This window comes from Diceros bicornis, chromosome X (assembly GCF_020826845.1).
Source record: "Diceros bicornis minor isolate mBicDic1 chromosome X, mDicBic1.mat.cur, whole genome shotgun sequence".
Classification (NCBI taxonomy): Eukaryota; Metazoa; Chordata; class Mammalia; order Perissodactyla; family Rhinocerotidae; genus Diceros; species Diceros bicornis.
The window spans coordinates 130,502,300-130,528,802 of record NC_080781.1 but is presented as its reverse complement, the minus strand read 5'-3'; the positions used below and the strand labels follow the sequence as shown (position 1 = coordinate 130,528,802).

General features: G+C 37.4%; 1 protein-coding gene across 1 annotated transcript; it reads left to right on the top strand.

The window, feature by feature from the left end:
- The first annotated feature begins 1,786 nt into the window (after positions 1–1,786).
- LOC131400622 (melanoma-associated antigen 10-like) lies at positions 1,787–2,881 on the top strand. The gene has a single exon (XM_058535327.1). It carries the CDS (start codon positions 1,787–1,789, stop codon positions 2,840–2,842), a length of 1,056 nt encoding a protein of 351 aa, XP_058391310.1. The 3' UTR covers positions 2,843–2,881.
- The last annotated feature ends 23,622 nt before the right edge of the window (positions 2,882–26,503 follow it).

Genomic DNA, 26,503 nt, shown 5'->3' with positions numbered 1-26,503 from the left:
TGGATCAGGGATCTCAGGCAGATGAGAACCTTGGCCTGAAGGAGCTAGCATCAAATTGGCAGGTAGAGAAGTCCCACACCCTGCCAGGCATCAGTGAGGACTCTGAGGAAGGGCTGAGGGGCCCACCACAGATAGAGGAGGCCCCAGCCGTGCCCTTGCTGTCAGCCCTGGGAAGCCCCATGAAGGGTACCCGGATGTGATTTCTGACTTCCGCATTACGAATCTGAAGGAGGTGAGGCTTAGTAATACGGGTGTGGTCTCAGGTCCGCAGAGGGAGCAGCCTCAGGCACAGCCAAGCATCAAGGTGAGGACTCGCAGGAAGGACTAACGAAACTTTTCTGTGTAGACCGAGAGGGCCTCCACCGACATCCAGCTCCTGTTGTCAGCGTTGGGCAAAGCTGTTGGGCAGAGGCACCTCCCCTCACCTTCTGTACTTCCTTGATGGTGGTTTCAGGGAGGTTGTGGCCATGGCCTGAGGGAGGGATTCTCAGGTCAGCAGAATGTAGGTGGCCTAAGCCCTGTCAGGAGTAGTTGTGCCTACACTGAGGAGAACCCAGGGTACAGCACCCCCCCCCCCGCCCCCGGCGAGACGGCATCCCACAGAAACCTGCCCAGCTCTTGCTGCCAGCCGTGGGAGACCTCAGGCAGGAGTAGCTGGATACGGCGTCTTGTCTTTTCACTTTTGTCTCCGTGGCTCAGGGAAGTCTGAGGAGACGACGTCAGGTGAGGGAGAAGGAAGGGTGGGCTGAGTTCCTGCCGGATATAAAGTTGAATACCCTAAAGGAGTACTGAGGGTACCCCCACCCCAGAACCGATGGGCCCAGCCCCTGCTGTCATACTTGGGAGAAGCTAAGTGGAGGTGGCCAGTTGTGATAGCCTATCGCTTCCGCTATGGGAGTGCGGGAGTTGGTTCCTCTCGGAGAGGTGAGGCTTCACTCTGAGGATGCAGTCAGGTCAGCTGAGGTGGGGGATGGAGCAGGCCCTTGCAGGAGTCAAGGTTAATAACATAATGGGCCCTCCTACCCTAGACAAAGGAAGCTCCACTGAAACCAACCCCGCCCCTGCTATCAGCCCTGGGAGGCCCTGGGCAAGTGTGGCCAAATGTGGTGTCCCCCCGCATCCTCCTCAGGAAAAAGTCAGAGGAGGTCAGCATAGTGGTAGGGCCCAAACGCTGGCAGGGGAAAGATTAGGAATCTGAGTGAACACTGAGGGAACCATCCATCCCAGAACAGTGGGGACATCATAGAGTCTGGCCGCACCCCTTCTGTCAACACTGGGGGGCCCAGAACTGTGCCTATAGTCTGCATCCTGAGGTGCCCCTCAGTTCCTCTCATAGGAGCTCTAGGAACCAGGAAGTGAGAGCCTTGGTCTGAGGCACATGTCCCCAGGACAGCATATCAGAGAAGGCCCAGGCAGTACCAGAAATCAGGGTGAAGTGCACCCCCTGAAGGTCAACCAGGGACCCCACCCACTCCATAACAGAGAGGACCCCACAATGCCTGACCCTACCTTGTCTACTCTCAGCCCTGGAATCCTCGGGCTATGTTGGCTGGCTGTACCCTGAGGAGCTGTCTCACTTCCTCTTTCAGTTCTTAGGAGACAGGCCAGCCACGAAGACAGGAGCTCTGTGAGGCCCAAGAGCACCCCTAAAGAGGAGACCTGTAAGTTGCCTTTGTCAGAAATGAATGAGTTTCTCAGCTGAGGCCCCTGATGCTCTCCCTCTCTCCCCCAGGTCTGTAGTCCCCATTGCCCACCCTCCTGCCAGCTACCCCCATCAGAAGTCACGATGCCTTTCAGGCAGAAGAGTGAGTTCTACAAGCTTGAGGAAGACGTTCAGGCCTCCAGAGAGGCCCAGGGCCCGGTACGTGTGCAGGCTGCCATGGCTGAGGAGGAAGAAGCCGCTTCCACCTCTTCCTCTCTGTCTTCTTTGATCCTGGGCACCCCAGAGGAGGCACCTGACACTGGAACACTGAGTCCTCTCCAGAGTCCTCAGAGAGCCTGCTCCTCCCCCCCTGCCATCACAGCCATTCCATCGAGTTCATCTGATGACAGTTCCAGAAGCCAAGAAGAGGAAGGACCCAGCACCTCGCAGTCTCCATCAGATCCTGAGTCCCTGCTCAGTGATGAGCTAAACAGGAAGGTGGCTGAATTGCTGCAGTTCCTGAGTGTCAAGTATCGCACAAAGGAGCCCATCACAAAGGCAGAAATGCTGAAGAGTATCCTCAAAGAGTACCAGGACCACTTCCCTGTGATCTTCAGGAAAGTCTGTGAGTGCATGGAGGTTGTCTTTGGCATCGAAGTGAAGGAAGTGGACCCCACCAGCCAGTCCTATGTGCTCGTTAAAACACTAGACCTCACCTACGATGGGATGCTGAGTGATGACCAGGGCATGCCCAAGACCGGCCTCCTGATACTTATCCTGGGTGTGATCGTTGTGAAGGGCAACTGTGCCCCTGAGGAGAAAATCTGGGAGGTGCTGAATATGATTGGGGTGTATGCTGGGAGGAAGGATTTCATCTATGGGGAGCCCAGGAAGCTCATCACTGAAGATTTAGTGCAGGAAAAGTACCTGGAGTACCGGCAGGTGCCCAACAGCGATCCTCCACACTACGAGTTCCTGTGGGGTCCCAGGGCCCACGCTGAAACCAGCAAGAGGAAAGTCCTGGAGTTTTTTGTGAAGATCAGTGGGGCTGACCCCACTTCCTTCCCATCCTGGCATAAGGAAGCTTTGCGAGATGAGAAAGAGAGAGCCCAGGCCAGAATTGCTGCCACAGATGATACTACTGCCATAGTCAGTGAGAGTCCCAGTGTCACGTCCAGTGGCTTATCCTACCCTGAGTGAAGTCTGCAGAAGATTCTCCACTCTGTTTGAAGAGAGCAATCAAGGTTCTAAGTAGTGGAGGGCCAGGGTGGATCTGGAGGGAACACAGTCTATAACATCCTTGTGTTCCTGCTCTATATGGGTGATTTGGAGATTTGTCCCTTTTTTTTTCTTTTTTTTTCAAATATCTTTCCTTGTAAGAGAAAGTTTAATTAGCTTCAGAATCTAAGTTTACGAATGACAGTAGTCACACACTTATAGCTGTTAATCAGGTTTAAGAGTAAGAGTTTTGCAATTTTGCAAAACAAATTGGGAAACCTCCCGTCTTTTTTTTTGTGATCTGGAATAAGATAACATGGCATTAGAGTAGGAATTTCTTTGGAAATGTGCAAGAACCCAGCAGTAAAATCGAGGGGTTCAAGGAATAGAGGAAAAAATGTAAAGGATGGTTAATTCATGGATTCACTTATCCCTTTTAGTCTGTCATTCTGTAAAATTAAATTATATATACCTGGATTTGCTTGGCTTCTTCAAGAATGTAGGAGAAATTAAATCTTAAATGAAATCTCTTTCTCACTGGCTCATTTATTCCCCAAATATGAACTGAGTGCTTACTCTTTAGAAGGCCCTGTGTTAGTAGTAGGGATCCTAGGATCAACAGGACGCACCCCTATCCGTAGAATGGTAGAGGCTAGGAGCAGCAGTCATATCAGGAAGATGGTGAGATCCCCTCTAAGAGCTAACAAAGAAGGTAGAAAGAAGGGGCAAGGAGGTGGGTCTCCGGATAAGAGCAGTCAAGTGGAAATGCCCTAAGCCAAGGCTGTTTGGGGCTTTGGGAATCTGCAGTTCTTTCTGTAGGAGTTAATTTTAAGTTATGCTCGGTGGTGGCAGGGGCCAGACTCTCAAAAGGTGTGTCTTACAGTTGAGAGAAAAGTCTGGAATGAAAAACTGCTTTTAGCAGTTACTTTTGGATCATGGATAAACCAGAGAGAAAGCTCCACCCGTAGCAGGTATGGAAAGTGTCCTGAACTCTTGTAAAGAGCCAGTGCCATTGACAGAGCACGTGAACTAGATGTTCTATACCCATCATCTGCAAGGATTTCCTGAGAAATAGGGCAATACTCCCTTGAAGTGATGCCCAGAAGCCACTAGGCTGGCACTCTGTTCCCTGGCCTAGGAGAACCAGAGCCCCCTCCATTAAAATGACATTATAATTAGTTCATCTTGAGAGCACTTTGGCCAAGTCCAAGCAAGGACTAGATTCTTGGTGGGGGTGAAATGAATGAAAATAGTGTTTTGGACGGAGGCGCAGCTAGGAGGGAAGGAACAAGTTGGTCTTTGACTTGAATTCTAGAAGCTTTGAATTGAATCCAGCTGGGGAAGACTAACCCACACCCAAATTAAATAATATATTCCCTAAGTGACAGTTTACTAAGTTTTATTTATGAAGCACCATTTTTGGCTGATTTGGTGTCCAGTGTGTTAGAGAATTGTATATTCTCTGAGAGGTCTTGGATAACAAAACAAATTCCCAGAGGAGAAGGTGGAAGGTTCTGGGGTCAATAATATTAGAAACAACCTCCATTTCTTAGGAGCTTGGCTGAGCTGGATAGCTAAGCTACCAGGTGTCAGAGTAGCTGATTAAAGCAACAAGCCAAATACAATAGTGTTAAAGCTTTAATCACTTATTGTGATAGTGTAAGCAAGAGTGTAAAAGAGGAGAAAGTGCTGATTCCTCCTGTTTTATTTTCCTCCGTGGAACAGCACACAGTCAAGGTGGATCAGCACACACCTACGGGTCACCTCACTGTTGAGAGAGCCAGAACTAAAGGCTCTGGCAAGTTTATGGATCCTGGAATCAGGGAAAAGTAAGAGGGAAGGGCTAGGAGTGGAAAAAATACATGGGAATAGGTGGGGAAAGTGTCTTCAATGTTCCCCCTCCCCTCCCCACAGAGGAGGCCTCAGCAGCAGCCCAGAAGACCACTGCCCAAGGCCTCGGATAAAGACACTTGAGGATGAAAGCACGGGGGCTAGGAATACAAATATGAGAAGAGAATGACCTGCCAGAGGGCCCTGAGTCTTTGACTGCAACCCTCTTCAGAGACTGCAATCCATCGGTTGTGCACCAAGTCTGATGTGGGGAGGGCAGCTTTATTTACCCCATGAGGTCTGCCAGGTAAAGCCTTTGTAATTGCCTATTGTCAGGCCTGAAAACTCATGCATTAGGATTTTTAACCAGGAGCTGGACTCCTCACTATTCATTAAAGATCCAATATGTGCCAGGTACTGAGCCAGGTGCTTTACATACATTACATACATTCCAGCAGTCCTACAAGACAGGGCTTACAAAATTCACTTCATAAATGAAGAACCTAAGGGCCATATCACTTGATAATGTCCCCATGGTCACATGGCTAGTAAGTGACAGGGCTGAGACTAGACCTCTAATCTAAATTCATTTAGAGCCTGTGCTGTTCCCACACATCCTAGCCTGAGGCAATCCTTCCATCTCTTAATTCATTTCTCTTCTCAGTTCTCATAATACCTCTCAGGCCACAAAAAGAAGGTCTCTGTACAAGGATACTAAAAGCAGGACCAAAGGAAGGTGACAATGCAAATCAAACAAAATTTGGGTACTGTCTGTGGGCTTTATTATTGTAGGGTCCTCCTGCTCAAATCCCAGGGTTCCTTGAGAGCTGACTGTATTTCCATCTGGTCCCAGCACTTTCCCACAGGACAGCACCCTCTCCTTGGGCTTCCCGTATGTGCCCCCCTGTCCAACTCTGAAGCCTGGCTGACTTACCAGCTCTTTACTCTCTCTCCCTCTGAAGGCTGTGCCCTACTCCCAGTGGAACAGCCTAGAATCACCTGCCCTGCTCCTGACATAAAGCATTCCTTCTCCTTGCAGAAGATCCCTTACTGTCCCATCCCTCACCCTGGAACTTCTCTGATAGCAACAGCCCCTTCGACTTAAGGTCCACTTTGGACATCGACGTTTAGATGCTTGGTCATACCCACCTTGGCCTCTTCAACACACTCTCCAAGTATTTTCCAAAAGGGCTAGTGAGGAGAGTCTGACTTGGCACATAATCTACTGAAATTGTTTTTTTAACCACTCTGATATTTGCAGTAGGATTTTAATGGGGTGTCTTCTTTGAAACTGGCCAGTGAACACATACATAGGTGAATGAGATTACCTAGAAAGTTAAAAACCAAAAGATCTCTCATAAATGGTAGATGAGGAGACCATGGAAATCACTGTGGTCTACACCTACTGAAGCTGAATTCCTAAAACCCTGGAATCCTCCTAGGGGGTGAAAATTGGTTCGTTGGTGGAAATGCTAACTCTGATCTAAATAGAAAAAATATATCCTTCCACTGCCTCTGGCCTGTGTACCTTCCCCACAGGAAAATCCTGGTCTTCAGTTTGCCTAATGTCACCTGTATAGATGCTCAGTCATGTTCAGTAATGTAGAAGGTAGCAGAGACTCACAAGTTAAAATTTTGACCATGCATCAAAAGGAAGGAGAAAATTCTCCGCTTACTGAGATAATAGAGGTTATTGCAAAGGGCAGTGCAGAAAAGTGCTATTGAGTGAAGAAAGGCAAATGCTCCCTGCTGACATTTACATGATCCTTCTCAAACTACATGTGATCTTGTGTTTGAAAGAAGCTGTCACATGGTAGGCACTTGAAAAGTTGGAGAATTTCAAAGCAAATCTGGCTTTCTCAGAAACTCCTGCAAGAAATGAAGACAGTTGTTATTATAACATATTATAATAGTTGGTTTTATTGAAAACCTACTATTGACAGCTTATGGGAGAGACTACAAGTGTTTATCCACATCTTATCTTTTTCTTCTTTCTGGACAATGGGGAAAACTACATTGCCAGTCCATGTGTCGTTAGGCAGGATCCAGTGGGCCATACCCATGCTTTCTCTTCCATTTAGCAGCAACCATGGCTACTCTGTGTTGCTATGGTGAAACAACAAGACGGAAGCAGCCTGGATCCCTGGGTCACTTGAGAGCAGAGAGACCATGCCAACTGCCATCAGAATTTATGTGAACAAAAGGAATTTTCACTGTGTCAAGCCACTCAGTTTTAGGTTTCGTCTGCTGCATCAGCTAGCATTTACATTAACTAGTAACATAATACATAGCTAGTAATTCTATTGTGAGGAGTATTTAAATTTAATTACAAAGGTAGTAGTGTATGTATTCTTTTTGTTTATTTCTCTTCAGCTTTCTGGAAGTATAATTGACATATAAAGTTGTAAGATATTTAAAGTGTACATCGTGGTGATTTGATATACCTATACACTGTGAAAGGATGCCCTCTGTCTAGTTAATTAACACATCCATCACCTCACATATCTTTTTTTGTTTTTTTAGCGATAACATTTACACATTTATTTGTGTTTTCTTCAATTTCTTTCATCAATGCCTTATAGTTTTCAGTGTACAGACCTTTCACCTCCTTGGTTAAATTTATTCCTAGGTATTTTATTCTTTTTGATATAATTGTAAATGGGATTGTTTTCTTAATTTCTCTTTCTGATAGTTCGTTATTAGTGTATAGAAATGCAACTGATTTTTGTATGTTGATTTTATGTCCTGCAACTTTACTGAATTCGTTTATTAGTTCCAACAGTTTTTTGGTGGAATCTTTAGGGTTTTCTATATATAATATCACGTCATCTGCAAATAGATACAGTTTTACTTCTTCCTTTCCTATTTGGATGCTTTTTCTTTTTTTTTCTTGCCTACTTGTTCTGGCTAGGACTTCCGGTCTAGCCTTCTGGCTATTCTTCATGGAAAGTTCCTTGATGTTTCTTGCAAATATTGTTTCATATTAACTTTAAGTTATAAACAATATATATGATTTCTGTTTTTGCAATGTGTTTAGATTTATTTTATGACCCTAGATGTGTGTGCCCCTAACAACAGAGCTTCAAAATGCATGAGTCAAAAAAGAGAACTGAAAGGAAAAATGGACAAATCCACAATTATAGTTGGAAATTTCAACACATCTCTCAGTAATTGATAGAACAAGTACGCATAGTATCAGTAAGGATATAGGTGACCTGAACAATACTGTCAACTCACTAGATCAAATTGACTTTTATGGAACAGTCCACCCAGTAAGAGCAGAGCACAAATTATTCTCAAGTATACATGGGCTGTTTACCAAATTAGACTGTATTCTGAGTTATAAAATAAACCTTAATACATTTAAAAATAGAAACATATGAATTATGTTCTTGGCCCACAAAGCAATTAAACTAGAAATAAGTAACAGAAAGATATCTAGAAAAATACTCAAATATTTTAAAATTAAATAGCATAGATCTAAATCTTAAAGGAAAATAGAAATTACTGAAATGAATTAAAATTATAGTGTAAAATATCAAAATTTATGAGATGCAGTTAAGCAAAACTTACAGAGAATTTCATAACATTAAATTTTTGTTTAATGACATTTATTATATTTAATGAAGCATTAAAAGAAGAAAGTTTTAAAATAGTAACCTAATCTTCAACTTTAAGAAATTATGGGAAAAAAAGAAATTAAACACAAAACAAACAGGAGGGAGGAATTAATAAAGATTTGAGCAGAAATAAGTTAAATTAAAAAAAGAACACAATAGAAAAAAAAACAGTCAAATCAAAAGTTGGTTCTTTGAGATGATTGACAAAATTGATAAGCTTCTAGCCATTTTGACCAAGAAAAAAAGAGAGAACACACAGACTACCAGTATCAGGAATGGGAGAGGAAGAATCACTACTGCCTACAGAGACATTAAATAAATACTAAGGGAAAGTTACAAATAACTGTATGTCCAAAAATTTAACAATTTAGAAGTGCATGATTAATTCTTTCAAAGACACTAATCAATCATTAAATCCCACCCTAAACGAAATAGATAATCTTAACAATCCTACATCTATTAAAGAAATTGTATTTGTAGTTGAAAAACTTTCCAAACGAAAAAAACTCTAGGCCTAGATGATTTCACTGGCAAATTCTACCAAACATTTAAGGAACAAGAAATACCAATTCTACAGAATATCATCCAGAAAGTAGAGGAGTAATAAACACCTCTTTTCCCATATTATGATTCCAGCATTACTCTAATATCAAAAATAATGACATTACACACTAATGCCTGTACAGACCAATATCCCTTATGAACATAAATGCAAAAACTCTCAACAAAATATTCACAAATCCAATCTACCTATACATAATAAGGATAATACATCGAAAACAAGTGAGTTTCATCTCAAGAATGAAAGGCTGGTTCAACATTTGAAAACTAATCAATATATTTTAACATATGAACAGACTATAATAGAAGGAAAATCATATGATCATATCAATAGATTCAGAAAAAAACGCAAAAAATTTCAAAAGCAAATCCTAACAAAATGTCTCAAGAAACTTAGAATAGAAGAGAACTTAACCTAATCAAGTTCCTATATTTAAAAACCTGCAGCTAACAACATACCTAATGTTGGGAGTATACTTTCCCCCTAAGTTTAAGAATAAGGCAAAGATGTCTTCTCTCACTACTGCTTTGGAACATCATACTTTAAGTTTTAAACTGTTTTATAAGTCAAGAAAAGTGATTTGAAACAAAGAATTCAAACCATCTCTAGTAGCAGGTAACATTATTGTCTATATAGGATATAAGATCAAATTCAAAATTAAGTGTGTTCTTATAAGAGCAGTGAACAATTGAAGTTTGATATAAATAGTACAATATCATTTACACTAACACAAAGATAAAAATAAATATTTAGGTGTGAATCTAACAAAATATGTGCCAGATCATTGTGCTGGATGCTACAAAACATAGAGTGTTGTAATCAGAGAAGACTTAAGCAAATGAAGAGATATTCCATAATCATAGATTAGAAGACTCAATATTCTTAAGATGTCAGTTCTCTCTTATTTGATCCGTAGGTTAAACATACTCCCAATCAAAATTATAGCAAGCTTTCTTTGTAGACATTGACAGCTTGATTCTAAAACTTATATGTAAAGGCACAGGAACTAGAATATCCAAAACAATTCTGAAACGTAACAATGTTAAAATATTCAAACTATTCGATCTCAAGACTTATTATAAAGCTACAGTAGGCACTGTGGTGCACTAGAATCCACACTTTTATCAATGTAACAAATAACAGACCCAGAAAGAGACCCACACAAATACAGTCAAGTGATTTTTGACAACAGTGCAAAAGCAATTCAATAGATAATCTTTTCAACAAATTCTGGTGGAACAATAGAACATTCATAGGCATGAAAATGAACCTTGGCACATACCTCACAACTTACACTAAAATTAACTGAGACTCTGTCTGACCTTAGGTTTGGCAATGAGCTTGTAGATAAAACACTAAAAGCACAACCCATCAAGCAATACATTGATAAATTGGACTTTATGAAAATTAAAAACTTTTGCTCTGTGAAAGATACTACTGGGCTGGCCCCATGGCTTAGCGGTTGGGTGCACGTGCTCCACTACTGGCGGCCCGAGTTCGGATCCCGGGCGCGCACCGACACACCGCTTCTCCGGCCATGCTGAGGCTGCACCCCACATACAACAGCTAGAAGGATGTGCAACTATGACATACTATCTACTGGGGCTTTGGGGAAGAAAAAAAAAAAAGGAGGAGGATTGGCAATAGATGTTAGCTCAGAGCCGGTCTTCCTCAGCAAAAAGAGGAGGATTAGCACGGATGTCAGCTCAGGGCTGATCTTCCTCACAAAAAAAAAAAAAAAAGAAAGATACTACTAATAGAATGAAAAGATAAGCTGCAGACTAGGAAAATAAATTTGCAAATAATATATTTGATTATGTGATTATATATCCTCTATGTAACAGAGAATTGAGTTAAAACTCAACAACAAGAAAAATAATTAATAAATGGGTCAAAGATCTAAACAGCCATTTCAGCAAAGAAGATATGTGGATTGCAAATAAACATTGGAAAAGTTATTCAACATCATTATTCATTAGAAAAATGAAAATTAAAACCACAATAAGATATCACTACACACTTATTAAAAGATAAAAAAGATGTACTGGTGAGGATGTGGAGTATCTGTAACTCAACACACAGTTGGTGGGAATGCAAAATTTGGCTCTTTCTTACAAAGTGAAACAAACAGTTGCCATGTGACCCAGCAATCCCACTCCTAGGCATTTACCCAAATGAATCGACAACTTATGTTCACACAAAAACCTGTACATGAATGTTTATAGCAGCTTTATTCATAATTGCCAAAGTCTGAAAACAAACCAGGTGTTTCTCAACAAGTTAATGTATAACAAAATGATGGTACATTCATAACGTACAATACTACTCAGAAACAAAAGGGAAGGAACTATTGATCTATGCAACAACATGGATGGTTTTGAGATGTATTTTTCGAATTGAAAGAAGCCAGCCAAGAATTGTTTTGGATATTTATACAGAAAAGCTGCATATTGTATTATCCCATTTATATGGTATTCTGGAAAAGGCAAAAGTATAGGGATGGAAAACAAACCAGTGGCTTTCAAAGACTGAGGAAAGGAGGTAGACTACAATGGGTCAGCACAAGCTAATTTTTGTGGTGTTGGACCTGTTCTGTATGGTACTACGAGGGTGGATACATGACCCTATGCATTTGTCAAAACCTTTAGAATTGTACACTACAAAGATTACATTTTAGTGAAAAAAATTAAAAATCAAACAAGATGTCACAGGAACTCAAGACGGAAAGCAGACTGTGACAAATGAATCAAACTGTGTTAAAATGTAGGTCATAACCATACTGAAGGAGGTGGGGAAGAAAGAAGCTGACTTAAGCAACTTTGGAAAATAATGTTTTGACTACTGTAAGGTTAAAAACAAAAAGACTTGTACACAAGCCTAGTACTCTCATTGTTATATTCATTCTTCACGGGAGTAAGGCTAAACAAATCTGAAATTGCTGTACATGAACATAGGTTGTAAAAAATAAGAAAAATACATTGTAGTAATGAGAGCCATGTTTCTCATTGTCAAAGAAAGAAGTTATGTTTAAGCAAAGGGAAATGCTGTGGTGGTGGATTAGAGAATGGGAAATATCATTAAGAACTCGTGTTTATTTGAATATGTGTACAGTTATATAGATAAATACATAATTAATTGTATATTTATATAAATAAAGATATATTCTGTATACTTGGATTAGTCTGCATACATTTAATTCATAGCTCTGTCTGCCTAGAGGGCCTAGAAGCAATGACACCCCAGTGGCAACACACACCTAGCTCCCAGATTTTGGTCTTTAAACACCATTCACTAATAAAAGGATCCAGGGATCCTTGAGTATAGCTAATTCCAGTGCTTCGTGATATACTTAGAACATCTTGTGATGCCAGAAAGCACAGAAGTGCAAAAAGGAGGGGCGGTGGATAAGGGGTAATATCAAAAGGATATAAGTGCCGGTTTGAAAGAGATCAAATGGCCAAAGTTGGAACAACATGAAAAATAAAAGAAATAATGGTAGTTTTGGATTAAAATCCAAAGAATAAAGTTAATATCCATGAGCCCACACTGATGTAAATAAATGATCAGATTCATAAATGAATGCTGGTGAAAGGGCAACTCTTGCTTACAAAACTATTCCAATCTATAAATGTAGAGGGAGTGAGAGAAGTAGATAATTGTCATTAGAACATCACAGTAGTAATTGTGGCAGGCAAGATCCACTATGAAAATAAGATCAGTTGGCAAAAGTTTAAGAGAAACAGGATATTCGCATAGAGTAAAAGTATCTCCCCCTAAAATTAATTACTTTGGTGATTTTAATATATGCACACAAATTTTTTGACACACTCAGGTGGTATAGCTTAATTTTCATACTCTTGAGTGTGGGCTGGCCTTAATGAGAAGCTTCGTAGGTATAGAATATGGAAAGGAAAAATAACTTTAGGGTGGAGAACCATGGCAGACACCAACATCACCAAGTGATCAAGGTTTACATCACCAGTAGTGACTTATTGATGTCATGGATGTCCTTATATGATGCAATAAAAAGGGCATATTACCTCTGTGGTGTTCCTCCTCTATATCTATAGCGTCAGTCTAACCAAGAAAACAAAATTTTTAGAAAAAACAAATTGAGGGACGTTCAAGAAACACCTGACCAGAGTTTCAAGGTTATGAAAGAAAAGGAAAGAATGAGGAACAGTGACAGATTGGAGGAGACTAAGGAGACATAACAACTAAATGAAATGAAGTATCCTGGATTGAATCCCAGAACCCAAAAAGGACAGTAGTAGAAAAACTGATGAAATCTGAATGAAGTTTACAGTTTAGTAAACACTATTGTACCAACGTTAATTTCTTACTTTTGATCATTGTATCATGCTTATGTAAGATAACAATAAGGGGAGATTGGTAATGTATGAGAACTCTCTTGTACTATCTTTGCAACTCTTTTATAAGTCTAAAAATATTTTAAAATAAAATGTTAAAAAAAGACACAACGGACTGGGAGATAATATTTTGAGGAAACATGACAAAGAGTTATTCCTAATATGTAAGGTAAATCTGTATGTTGAAAAGAAAAACAAATAAGCCAACAGAAAAGCAGGCAAGGAAGATACACAGGACATTCACTGAAAAAGAAATACAAATGATTAGTAAATATACGAAAAGATGCTCAAAGAAAAGACTTTATGGAAGTAGAGTTTAAATGACTATTGTAAAACACTAGTGGTTCAATGATGGTCATGGACACACTGGAATACATTTCTTAGATCACTATGTGTGTGTGTGCGTGAGCACTCATACATTCATTCATAAGCACTCATGAGTACATGATTATGTATGTTGTGGATATTTACAAATACAGATATGTATTCTAAATGTGTGCATCCAAACGTGTGATTTATGTATATACATGATCACAGTGTTTTGTAAAATTCATTTATAATACAAACAAGATTTTTTAAATGATTTTAATGTTCCAGAAATAATGAGGGGGCTGAAATTCTGTTGTGAGAGTAAAAAACACTGAAAGGATATCTTTTTTGATAAACAGTATAATACATCAGGATGCAATCATAGTCATCAACTTCTATGCACCTAATTACACATTTTTTTAAATTAATTAATCTTTTTAATTGTGATAAAAACACAAAATGAAATATACCCTCTTAGATTTTTAAGTGTAAAATACAGTATTATCTATAGGTACAATGATGTATATCAGATCTCTAGAACTTATTCATCTTGCATACATGAAATTTTATACAAGTTGATTTGCAACTCCTCATTTCCCCCTCCCACCAGCCCCTGGCAACCACCATTTTGTTCTTTGCTTCTATGAGTTTGACTATTTTAGATATCTCATATAAATGGACTCATGCAGAACGTGTCCTTCTGAGACTGGTTCACTTTACTAAGCATAATGTCCTCAAGATTCATCCATGTTATCACATAATACAGGGTTTTCTGCTTATTGTAAGTCTGAATAATATTCCACTGTATGTATATACCACATTTTCATTATCCATTACCTATCAATGGACATTAAGTTTCCACATCTTGGCTATTGTGAATAGTGCTGCAGTGAAAATGGGAGGGCTAATATCTCTTTGAGATCCTAATTTCAATTCTTTTGGATAAATACCCAGAAATGGGATTGCTGGATCATATAGTAGTTCTAGTTTTAATTTTTTGAGGAAGCTCCATAGTGTTTTCCATAGCAGCTTACATTCTTTTGCATTCCCACCAACATTGTACAAGAGTTCCAATTTTACATCCTTGCCAACATTTATTAGGATGGCTGCCATCTAGACAACTAATCACATAGTTTTAAAATAGAAAATTCGTTAACTAGCTGAACTACAAGGAAACTAGAAAAGTGACATATCTACAATCCTGTTAGGAGACTTGAACACACCTCTCTCAGAATTCAAAAAGACCCACCATGAAACTGGGAAACAAAATTAATATGAAAAACACAACACTTTTGATGAAATAGAATTATGTATATACAACACAGGTTATACACACACACACACACACACACACACACACATATATATAATTTTTCAAACATTTAAGTTTGAAAAGTTCACCACATATTGAGCCATATATTCCAAGAGATACGTCATATGGGCAACATTGTCTCAATAAATACAGAATAAAGTTTAGTCAAAAATTATTTTATATTAAAGAAAAACTTCTACATTTCAGATACTTCAGAACTTTCAAAATTAGTAGGAAATAAATGTGAATGATTTTAACATTTATCAAAACCTGTGTACTGCTAATGTTCTATTTTTTCAGCTGGGGGGTACACAGCTGTTCATTTAATTATTGTTCTTTACATAGTGTATACATATTATATACACTCTTTTTCATATATATTTCACAATTATTTTAGAGGAAATGGAAATCAAAGAGACTAAAAAGGGCTGAGGAACATTGAACTAGTTTGGCATAAATAGCTAATTTTTTAAAGAAATTTTTTATTATACAAAATATACTTTTCTGGTTATTCTAAAATGCATTTTGTATTTGCTCCCTTAGGAAATTCTATGTGACCTTTAAACATTTAAGTCTATAGATTTTCTCTCCTTAGTCCTAACATATGCATATCATTAATTTACTCTTCACTTTAGCATTTCAACATGTCACATTACAATGATAATTATGTTAAAATTACCAGGTTTTATATTTGAAAGGTTACTATTACCTTTACCTATCTCATATTTAACCCCGGCAGTTTCAACAGTTTGAATGGAACTGAGGCTTTCTCTTATTTGGCCTGGATAAGATGTTGACTTAAAGGTTTATCATAGAAGTTTTTCTCTGCCAATCTAGGGAAAAGTTATAATTGAAATCACTAGCTTTCAATAAGCATGCACAATATGATTTTGTTTTCTATACTAATTGCAAGCACAAAAATAATAGTATGCACCAACTTGTAAAGCAAAATAAAAATGGTTGCGAAGAAGAAAACTTCAAGTTGCAACGTGAATACAAAGACAATTATTATAATTCTGGTCAAACATACATAGATGCCACTTTGCAGTATATTATTAACCGGAATTTTCTTTGGAGAGAGATTCTCATTTTAATTAAGACCATTGTACTTCAACGTGTGGTTTTCTCTTCGTTGAATCTGTAGCTAAATGACTGAGTGTCACAGAGGTGACTCGTTCTGAGAATTCCAAAAATACAACTTGATTTCACTTTGACTCATTTTATCTTTCCCATCTGTTGCTTCTTGGCTTAACTCTACTTATCTGTTCTTAAAAACTCCCTTGACATTAGTCCTTTGAGATTTTCAAATAGAAATGAATAAATGGTAAAATACTATGCTTTCCATCAAAGAACAAGTAGATAATTTGTTTTTGTTTTTTAACATTTTTTTTCTTTTTTTTTCTTCCGACTGCATCTAATTTCCCAGAACCAGTCTTTGAGTGACAATTGAAGAAATGAATTTCAACCCCAAACGGCCTCGTGCCCTCTCTCTGGGTATCCTCTACTATACTGCAATCATTTTATAAAAGGACAGCTACTCTGGATGAGATTGCATTTCACTTCTCTAGTCTAGAAATCATAGTATACCAGGAGCATAGACATCTTTTATTTGTCTTTTCCCCAATTCAAAATGAGCTGCAGCTGTGATTCCATGCAATTTCTAAGAGAGTTAAGTATGTTGGAAGATTTTTCCATTATGAATGCTTTTCCGTTAAAAATGCTTCAGCTCCGGGCACACTGATTGCATGAAGGGTGTCGTTATCCTATTTCTTCTTGGTCCATTTTCAGGGACCCCACTATGCAGGGTGGATGCTTTCTCAGATCTCCAGTTTTTCTTATAACATTTGAAAGTTAAAAGAGATGATAATTATGGTTTTCATCTGCTAACGCAGTGTTTGAATCTCCTTTATAGCAACTCCAACACATCATAACATAGCTTCTGATTTTACTTTTCTAAATTACATACTTTAAAATTCTTATTTATTTAAACCTAAGTCTTTCTCCTTGCAACTTGTAGCCATGGGTCCTAATTCATAACCCTGAAGCCACAAAATATAAACTGATCATCATAGTCTTCATTAAAAGCCTCTTTAATTTCCTATGTGGTGACTTTGTGAAGAAAAACATTGCACTGAATCACAGTTTTTTTTTTTTGTTTTTTGTTTTAAAATTTTTATTTATTGATTGATTTTTCCCCCAAAGCCCGAGTAGATAGTTGTATGTGAATCACAGTTTTTTAAACCTTTCGTTTTGAAATAATTGTAGATTCACATGCAGTTTTAAGAAATAATTCAGATAGACCTCGTATAGCTTTAACCCAGTTTCACCCAAGAGTAACATCTTGCATAATGATACTACAATATCACAACCAGGAAATCATTGATAAAATCCATCAACCTTATTCAGATTTCACCAGTTTTACATGCATTCATTTGCTCAATTGTACATGTGTGTGTTTTATTCTATGCAATTTTAACAAATGCTAGATTCGTGTGATCACCACCACAGTTCCATCACAAGAATCCTTCCTGCTACCCTTTTATAGCCTCGGCCACCTCCCTCCTCACCCCTGTCTCTGGGAATCACTAAAATGTTCTCCATCTGTATAATTTTGTTGTTTCAAGAATGTTACATAAATGAAGTCATACAGTATGTGACCTTCTGATATTGTCTTTTTGCACTTAGCATGATGCCCTTAATATCCATCCATGTTGTTGTGTGTATCAATAGTTAGTTGCTCTTTATCGCTGTGTAGTATTCCATGGTATGGATATAACACAGTTTGTTTAGCCACTCACATTTTAAGGGATATTTTGATTGTTTTGAGTTTTTGGCTTTGAATTAGAGCTACCATGAACATTTATGCACAGGTTTTCCTGATAAGTTTTCATTTCTCTGGGATAAATGTCAAAGAGTTGCAATAGCTGGGCTTTATGATTAGTGCATTTTTAATTTTGTAGAAACTGCCATATTCCTTTCCAAAGTGGCTGCACCATTTTACATTCCAAACAGCCATGATGATGAGCCAGTTTCTCTGCATCATTGCCATCATTTGCTGTTATCAGTAGTTTTTCCAACTTTATTGAGATATAGTTAACATATAACATAGTATAAGTTTAAGGCATACAATGTGTTGATTTGATACAATGTGTTGAATGTATCAAATCATTACCTATTGGAAAATGATTACCACCATAGTGAGAGCTAACACTACCATCACGTCACATAATTGCCATTTCTTTTTTGTTGTGAGAACATTTAAGATCTATTCTCAGAAATTTTCAAGTGTATAATATAGTATTATTAACTATAATCACCATGCTGTACATTAGATCCCCAGAACTCATTCATCTTATAACTGGAAGTTTTGTACCCTTTGACCAACATCTCCCCATGTCTCCCATCCCCCATATGTTTCCATGAGTTTGCCTATTTTATATTCCACATATAAGTGATGTCATACAGTATTTGTCTTTCTCTGTCTGACTTCCTTCACTTAGCACGATCCCTACAAGGTCCATCCACGTTGTTGCAAATGGCAGGATTTCCTTCATTTTTATGGCTGAATGATATCCCATTGTGTGTGTGTGTGTGTGTGTGTGTGTTTATCTATGTTTGTGTATATCACATCTTTATCTATTCATCCATTGATTGACATTTAGGTTGTTTCCATATCTTGGTTATTGTGAATAATGCTGCAACGAACATGGGAGTGCAGACACCTCTTCAAGATCCTATTTTCATTTCCTTTGCATATATACCCAGAAGAGGGATTGCTGGATCACATGGCAGTTCTATTTTTAATTTTTTGAGGAACCTCCATACTGTTTTCCACAGTGGCTGTACCAGTTTACATTCCCACCAACAGTGCACAATTGTTCCTTTTTCTCCACATCTTCACCAGGCCGCACTTGTTATCTTTTGTCTTTTTCATTATAGCCATTCTAATATGTGTGGGGTGATATCTCGTTGTAGTGTTACCACTATTTTTTATTTCAACCATGCTGATATGTTTATAGTGATATTTCCTTGGGCTCTTAATTTGCATTTCCCTAATGGCAAGTGATATTGAATATCTTTTCATGTGCTTATTTGCCATCTGTATATCTTCTTTGGTGACAAGTCTTTTCAAATGTTTTGCCCATTTTTTAATCAGGTTAGTTGTTTGCTCACTGTTGAGCTTGGAGAGCTCTTTATATATTCTGAATACAAGTTCTTTGCCAAATATGCAATTTACAAGTATTTTCTACCAATCTGCACCTTCTCTTTTCACTCTCTTAACAGTGCTTTTCCTAGCACTGTTTTAGAATTTTGATTAAGTGTATTTCATTTTCTTTGGAATGATTGTAAATGGTATTATATTTTTAATTTTGGTTTCCAAATGTTCATTGCTAATATATAGAAATACGATTGATTTTTGCATTTTGGCCTTGTACATTATGACAGTACTAAACATACTTATTACTTCTAGGAGGCTTGTAGATTCCTTGGGATTTTCTATGCAGACAATTATGTCCTTTGCAAATAGGGACAACATTATTCCTTCCTTTCCAATCTGTATGTCTTTTCTTTTTCTTTACTTTTTTTTTTTATTTTGCCTTATTGCACTGGCTAGAACTTCCAGTACTATGTTGCATATCACATTTTGAAATTCCAAGTTATGTTTTATCTATCACTCCACAGGTCAAATTTTTCAATGTTCTACTCTTGATATTTAGTTACTTCTTTAATCAAATGAAGTAAAATTCCATATATAAATTTAATATAATGAGGATGAGTCATATTTTGTTTATAAACAGATAACATAATTTGTGATATATCCATCAAATTGTGATTTTATTTTATTCTAATGACAAGATCTTATCAAACAGTAGTAATAAGAATACAAGATGGAATTAATAAGATGAAGGTGATCTGATTTACATGACTAGTTTTACTTATGAGGGCAGAGGATATCTTGAAACTTATTTTCCCATGGTTACAGATATTTAACTTTCCCGAACAATTGTCCTTTGTGCTCTGGTATTCAGTGGTCATTTCTGTGGCAATGATTCACATCATAAAAGCTCTTTGAAATGCACTGATATTATTTTTCCCTATGAAAGATGAAGAAGTTAGACAGAGACAGAGTTGATGAATGTTATCCCGGTGGTAAAACTGGCGCAGGTAAAGAATCATGCCATTTTATTCACCTGACAGCTGTGTTTATTTCATGAATAGGTAAATGAAATAATAGCCACATTTGATGAGAAAAATATTTTCTTGGGCTTCATGAACTACTATAATCTTATGAGAATTATTCCTTCTATACTACCCCAGAAAATTGCTTGCATCGCTCCTAGTGTATTATTTGACTCTGCTTTGTATTTTTCTTGGTTGTTTATGTATTTGTCTCATTTATTACAAATGAGACATTTTACTGCAAACTCAAAAAAAGAGAGAAACTATTTCTGATTCATCTTTGTTGCACCAAGAACCCCCAACTCAGTGGCTAATATGTTAAACTCAGGAAAATGATCGAACTAACGGTTTATTGTTAGTCGCAATACCAAGAAATTAGAACTGTGTTATTAGCTCAGTTCATGCTGTCAATCACCCTTCTACAGCTTCTGGTTTGTAAATAACCAAAAGGTATAAGTTAATATTAAACAGGTAATATTTTCTTCCCCAAGTAGATTATACAGTGTGGGAATTGGCTCAGTGTAAAGCTCAGAGATGTGTTGGAGTCTTTGGGAATCCTATCAGTTATTTTAGACTTAGAGCCCATTGGCACCATAAAGATGTATTTTTTTCCCCCAAATGTCTTAACTTAGGGTGTTTATACTGTTCAGATTTATTAGCTAATTAGCAAATCTCCTCTACATTTTGATCTTAGGGTAGTGTTTGCATTTATTAAATCGTTCAGTTAAAATGGTAAATGGCTATGTGCCAATTGCTCTTAGGGTCAAAGCAAAGCAAAATAAAACAAACCAGACAGGGAAAATAAAACCAAACAAAAATATGCTCTTCACCATACATTAAAAATAAGGCCACGGATTTATTGTTAGTAGGATAGATTCTGTGATATGTTCCCAATAGTTTGTGCGAGTTGGTTGTTTGCACCATTCAAGCCTTTACGTCCCATTAGCCTTGCAGTTGGTAACACTCTTTCACAAAGAAATTGTTTAGATGTTTGGGTTTAACCTGTGGCCATGAAAGACTCTCTTGCCACTTGCAAAGTGGCATGAACCATACATTTTTGGTCTCATAATGCCAACAATACAATACGCTGAGCTAGAATATAAGCAATGGAATTCACCATAATTTCTAAGTATCAAATACTTAATTAGTTTATCATTCTTTTTTGTCAGTTTGTGATATGAAAGATTGTAATTGGCTTAATTCAATTTGAAGAGAAATTCTTCCATATTTATTATATGTAAGACACTGTACCAGAGAATAGGGATTTAAGGGGAAAAAGAACACACTCACTGCCTTTAACAGTGTATATCACCGTGGTTAAGGGTACTTTAGGATCAGATACTTGTATTTAAATATTTTAATTATTTTCATTTTAACACTTTATTGAGGTACAATTGATATACAACAAAATGCACATAATTAAAGTGTACAATTTAATAAGTTTTGAAATATGTATACACTCACAAAACCACCACCACCATAAAGATAACGGGCATAACCATTATCGTTAAAAGTTTCCTTATGCTCCTTTGTAATTCCTCCTTCGTGCCCAACCTAGCCTAACTCCACATACCAAACACTGATTTGCTTTATGACGCTACAGATTAATTTGCACGTCTAAGACTTTTCTTAACGGAATGACACAGTATGTACTCTTTTGTGCCTCACTTCTTTCATTCTCTGTAGTTAATTTGAGATTCATCAATATTGTTGCATGTATCAAAGTTTCGTTCTTTCATTTTTGTGACTGTTTATTCACCTGTTGATAGAAATTTGGGTTGTTTCCCATTTGGGGCTATTACAAGTAAAGCTGCTACGAATATGTGTGTGTGTGTGTGTGTGTGTGTGTTTGGAGATATTTTATCTCAAAAATTTTCGTCTTGTGTATGGCTTCTCTTTTCATTCTCAAGCAGTGTCTTTAGAAGAGCAGAAATTAATTCTAATGAAGCCCAATTTATTAAGTTTAACTTTTATGGATTTTTTTATTGTATGTTTTTGGTGTAGAAATAATCTTTACCTTAATCAGTGTCACACAAACTTTCTCCTAAAAGTTTTAAATTTTTAGATTTTACATGCGTGTCTGTGACCCATTTTGAGTTAATTTTTATATAAGGCTGTGGTTCATTTTTTGCATGTGGATAGACAATTGTTATGACACAATTTGTTAAAAAGAATAATTTTATTCATTATATTGCCTTGGAACATTTGTAGAAAATCAGTCCACCATATGTGTGGGGTTTTCTATTCTGTTCCACTGATCTATGTATCTATCTTTATACCACTACCATACTGTATCTTTATAATGAGTCTTGAAATCAGGTGGTGTAAGTGTTCCAACTTCATTTTACTTTAGCAAAGTTGTTTTGGTTATTCTAGTTTCTTTCAATTTCCATATGAACTTTAGTACAAGCTTGTCAATTTCTAACCCAAAACACACACACAACAAACTCCCCAAAACAAGCCTTTCATTTCTGAGTGGGTTTTAATTGTTTTTTCCCCTCATTCTGGGTTGTAATTTTTGACTGGATGCCCAATAATGTGATTTTTACCATGAATATTACTGTGCATTCGTACATTGCCGTTTCCTATTGGATTCCCAGATAACATTTTTGCATTAGATTAAATGTTTTTTTTTTTCCAAATTACTGCTTTATAAGGAAAATTCAATATATACATGATAAAATGATCTTAAATTTTGTTTTGTTTTTCCAAAGTTGTCCTTGAAAAATTTGGATGCTTCTCACAAACCATGATATGCAATATGTAAGTGATTTATCTAAAATTATATGGGTAGTCAACGGTAGAGCCCAGTGTAAATCCAATCAGTCTGACACCAGTGGCTATACTCGTATTATTTATACTTTATGATCTTTCTGGGGGAATAGAATCAAAGCTGTGCCTTAAAAAGAATAGTATGACTTGACAGGAATATTTGAGAAACAAGAGGAGTAAAGCTTGAGCAAAGTCACAGAAGCCAGAGTGTCACAGTGGATTTGGGAGAAAAACTAATACACCAGGTTCGATAGAAAGTGTACTGCATGGGAAGGTGTAACAAGAGCTAAAGCCAAGAAGACAGGCTTGGGAAAAATCGTAAAGAACCTTGATTGCAAGATTGAGGAGTTTTTCTTAAAGATTTTCAAACAGTGGAATGTTATCACCTACCTGTTTTTAAAGAAAGTGTCCCGGTGTTGTAAGAAAGATAGATTATTAATGAGGGAGGAGGTGACTAAAAAGAGGGAGCTCATTTAGGAGATTTTACCAATAATCCAGGCCTCAAGTGCTAACATTCTGAAATAGGGCAGTGACAGTGAAAATGGAAATGAAGCAATAGATGCAGTTGTACAGAAAAAGAACAGATAGGGATATGGAGTAAGTCAGAGGGAGATAATGATGTTTAAAATGACGTTTAAAGGTTAATTTTAGGGGAAAAAATTCGTATGTTCAAATGAACACAATGCTCTTTGAGTCAAAATGGCTATAAATTTCATCTGGATTCCATAGGAGCCAAAAGATTTTTCATAGCTCTGAACTAGTTTTCTAAGGAAAAGATTAATACAATATTGAAAGAGAGTACTCTTAGAGATTTCAGAATATCATTCCCCAGTCACTCCCCTCAAAAAGCAGAAAGTAATAAAATGAACATAAACTACAGACTGGAAATGTAGTTGCTTCTAACTTTTTTAAAGGAGTAACAAAAATATGCAGAAATGTGGTGACAATCAGTATATATAATGTAGTACTAGCACTTGGTACTTGAATATGTTAAAAATTCTCCAGATATCTATTTTCCATTTGAAGTCTTTTCTGTTGTGTGTAATAGCTTTGAACTCACTTAAAAATTATGTCAATAAGAAATTTTTAATTCTTTTCATTGAAAGCCATAAAAGCATTCAAAATATAATTAACTATTATAGTACAAGGAATTTCAAAAGTAAATGATAGTTTTTTACAGATGCAACTAAAATAAAATACTTAGAATATGTAATTCATATCAACGTACAACATTTAATATAACTTCTCAGGATGTAGAAATGGCCAAAGTAGCTTTCAAGCTTAAGATGATTAAAATTAATGAGAGGAAACGTTCACTTCTTTGTTCACTGCAAAGAGTTATTGTATGAAGAAAATATGACTATTTTAAGACGTGACAAGTAAGAGGTCAGTTTGCAGAAAGTGATGGCCTAGTGTTGCGTGATGTCCCCAAGAACAGATATACAACCACTATTAGAAGCTACAGCCTCAAACAAAAGTACAAACAAGCAAGTTCAGGAACCAGAAGTACAGAACAGATAAAGCCATCCAAGGATAGATTAGGCTGCTCAGGAACTAGTGAGTTTCTTATCATTTAATCACTGCAGCTTTTTGAGCACAGGTTAAGTAATGTCTTATAATCTAGAGGCCTTCCACTTCACAGAGAAATTTGAGCATATTAGACATAACTTTCTTTAACTTCTTATCCAATTACTTATGAATTTCCCCAACTTCAGAGTGTGAGGTTCCCATCCCTTGTTTTGAGAAAATCCTTCCTTGTTCGGTATTGTTCCGTCTCTTCCAGGATGCTGTGTAACTTCTCTCATGTATTTTCAAAGTTCTCCCTTTATTTAGCTTTTCCCTAGAAAAAGTAAACATGCTCAAGAAACTCCTACTGTAAAAAAATGAAACACAAAACAAGTCTTCTTGGACTACACAGCCCCTTTAAATTACTGCTATCCTCTCTCATCTTTGTTCATAGCTAATGTCCTGAAAAGAATATTCTACAAATGACACATCAACTTCTTCAGCAACAATTTGGCTTTAAAAAAAAATTTATTATGAAATATTTTGTATGTATAAAAACTATAAAAAATAGTAAAATAAATGCCCATATACACACCAACTAAACTAAGAAATAAAATATCAAGACAGTTGAAATATGGCCCTCCACCTCCCACCATATAAGGCTAACCTCTATCGTAATTTAGGTGTTTTGTTATTACCAAAGAAATTTCTTCGCTTTGTACAAAAGTAAAATATATAGTACAAACTCTGGAACAGTTTGTATAAGATTGACATTACCTGGGTCTTGAATATTTGATTGAAATCACCTATCAAGTCACCAGAATCTATTTGTGTGTATTTGTATGGTGGAGTGGGGTGGCGAGGTGGTTAAGGGTAGATTTTAACTACCAATTCAATTTCTTTAAAGATTTTAAATTTGCTCAGGTTTTCTGATACCTCACCTTTTGCATTATGGAATCTTGGATTTCTCCCTAGGAGAAGATGCTGTACTACTTCCAGATTATTCTTCCTCCCACTTCCCTAAAACACTCAGTTTTGAATCACATATTCTTAGAATATGCCACCCTCTCTTCCTCCTTGTTGCTGTAATCTACATATGCCTAGGCACTCCTCCTCATTTCTTGAAGATTTAATTGCAGTCTCACTGACATGCACTCTAACACTATTCTTGTCATGAATAGTGGTTATTTCATCATCTACGCAGATGATCCTTAAAACATTTCCAATATTTTTTGTGTGTGTGTGAGGAAGATTAGCCCTGAGCTAACATCCACGCCAATCTTCCTCTTTTTTCTTAGGAAGGCTGGCCCTGGGCTAACATCGTGCCCATCTTCCTCCACTTTACATGGGACGCGGCCTCAGCATGGCCTGACAAGTGGTGCATCGGTGCGCGCCCGGGATCCGAACCTGGGCCGCTAGCAGTGGAGCACGTGCACTCAACCGCTACACCATGGGGCCGGCCCCAACATTTCCAATATTTTAACGTCTCTTCAATGTCCTTTATTCCTCCTTACTGCTGCCACCTATTTCCATGGTCATACCCTAGACTTAGAATTACCAATATCTGTACTCCCTCCATAACCTCATTTTAAAGTATTCCATTCTCCAACTACCACCTATACAGTTGCAGCTCAGTCTAGTTTGTACCAAAAGTCCAACAATCTTTTGACTCCATCTGGATATAAATTCCACTGAAACTACTACGTTTTCACTCTTTCATCATCCTCATGTCACTGTTTTAATCCTTAATCCATTTAAAAGTCATGATCTATCAATATAATCATTTGGCTACATACGCTCTCAATTCTTCTGGACTTCTTTGCTTCATCTTCTTTCTGCATCTTACTCATTGGGCAAAACTTATACCCTGATTAAATTGAACTCTCTCTGCCTACCCTCATATTTCCCCAAGAAACTTACTCTGGTTGATAAAAATACACGAGTGTGCTGACTAGTCTCAGTTTAAGCTGAGGATCACTATCTCACGTGGGCACATAATGCTGCTTAGCAGTGAGACTAACACATTCACAATCATTGGTCATAGAAAACGATTTCAGATCCTCTGTCTCTTAAAATCCCCAACACTATCTCTCATCCTCATTATCTGCTTACAATGCTTCCTTCCTTCTCTTGCATCCTATTAACTGAGAAAAAGAAATTAGAAGAGAATTTCTATAAGCT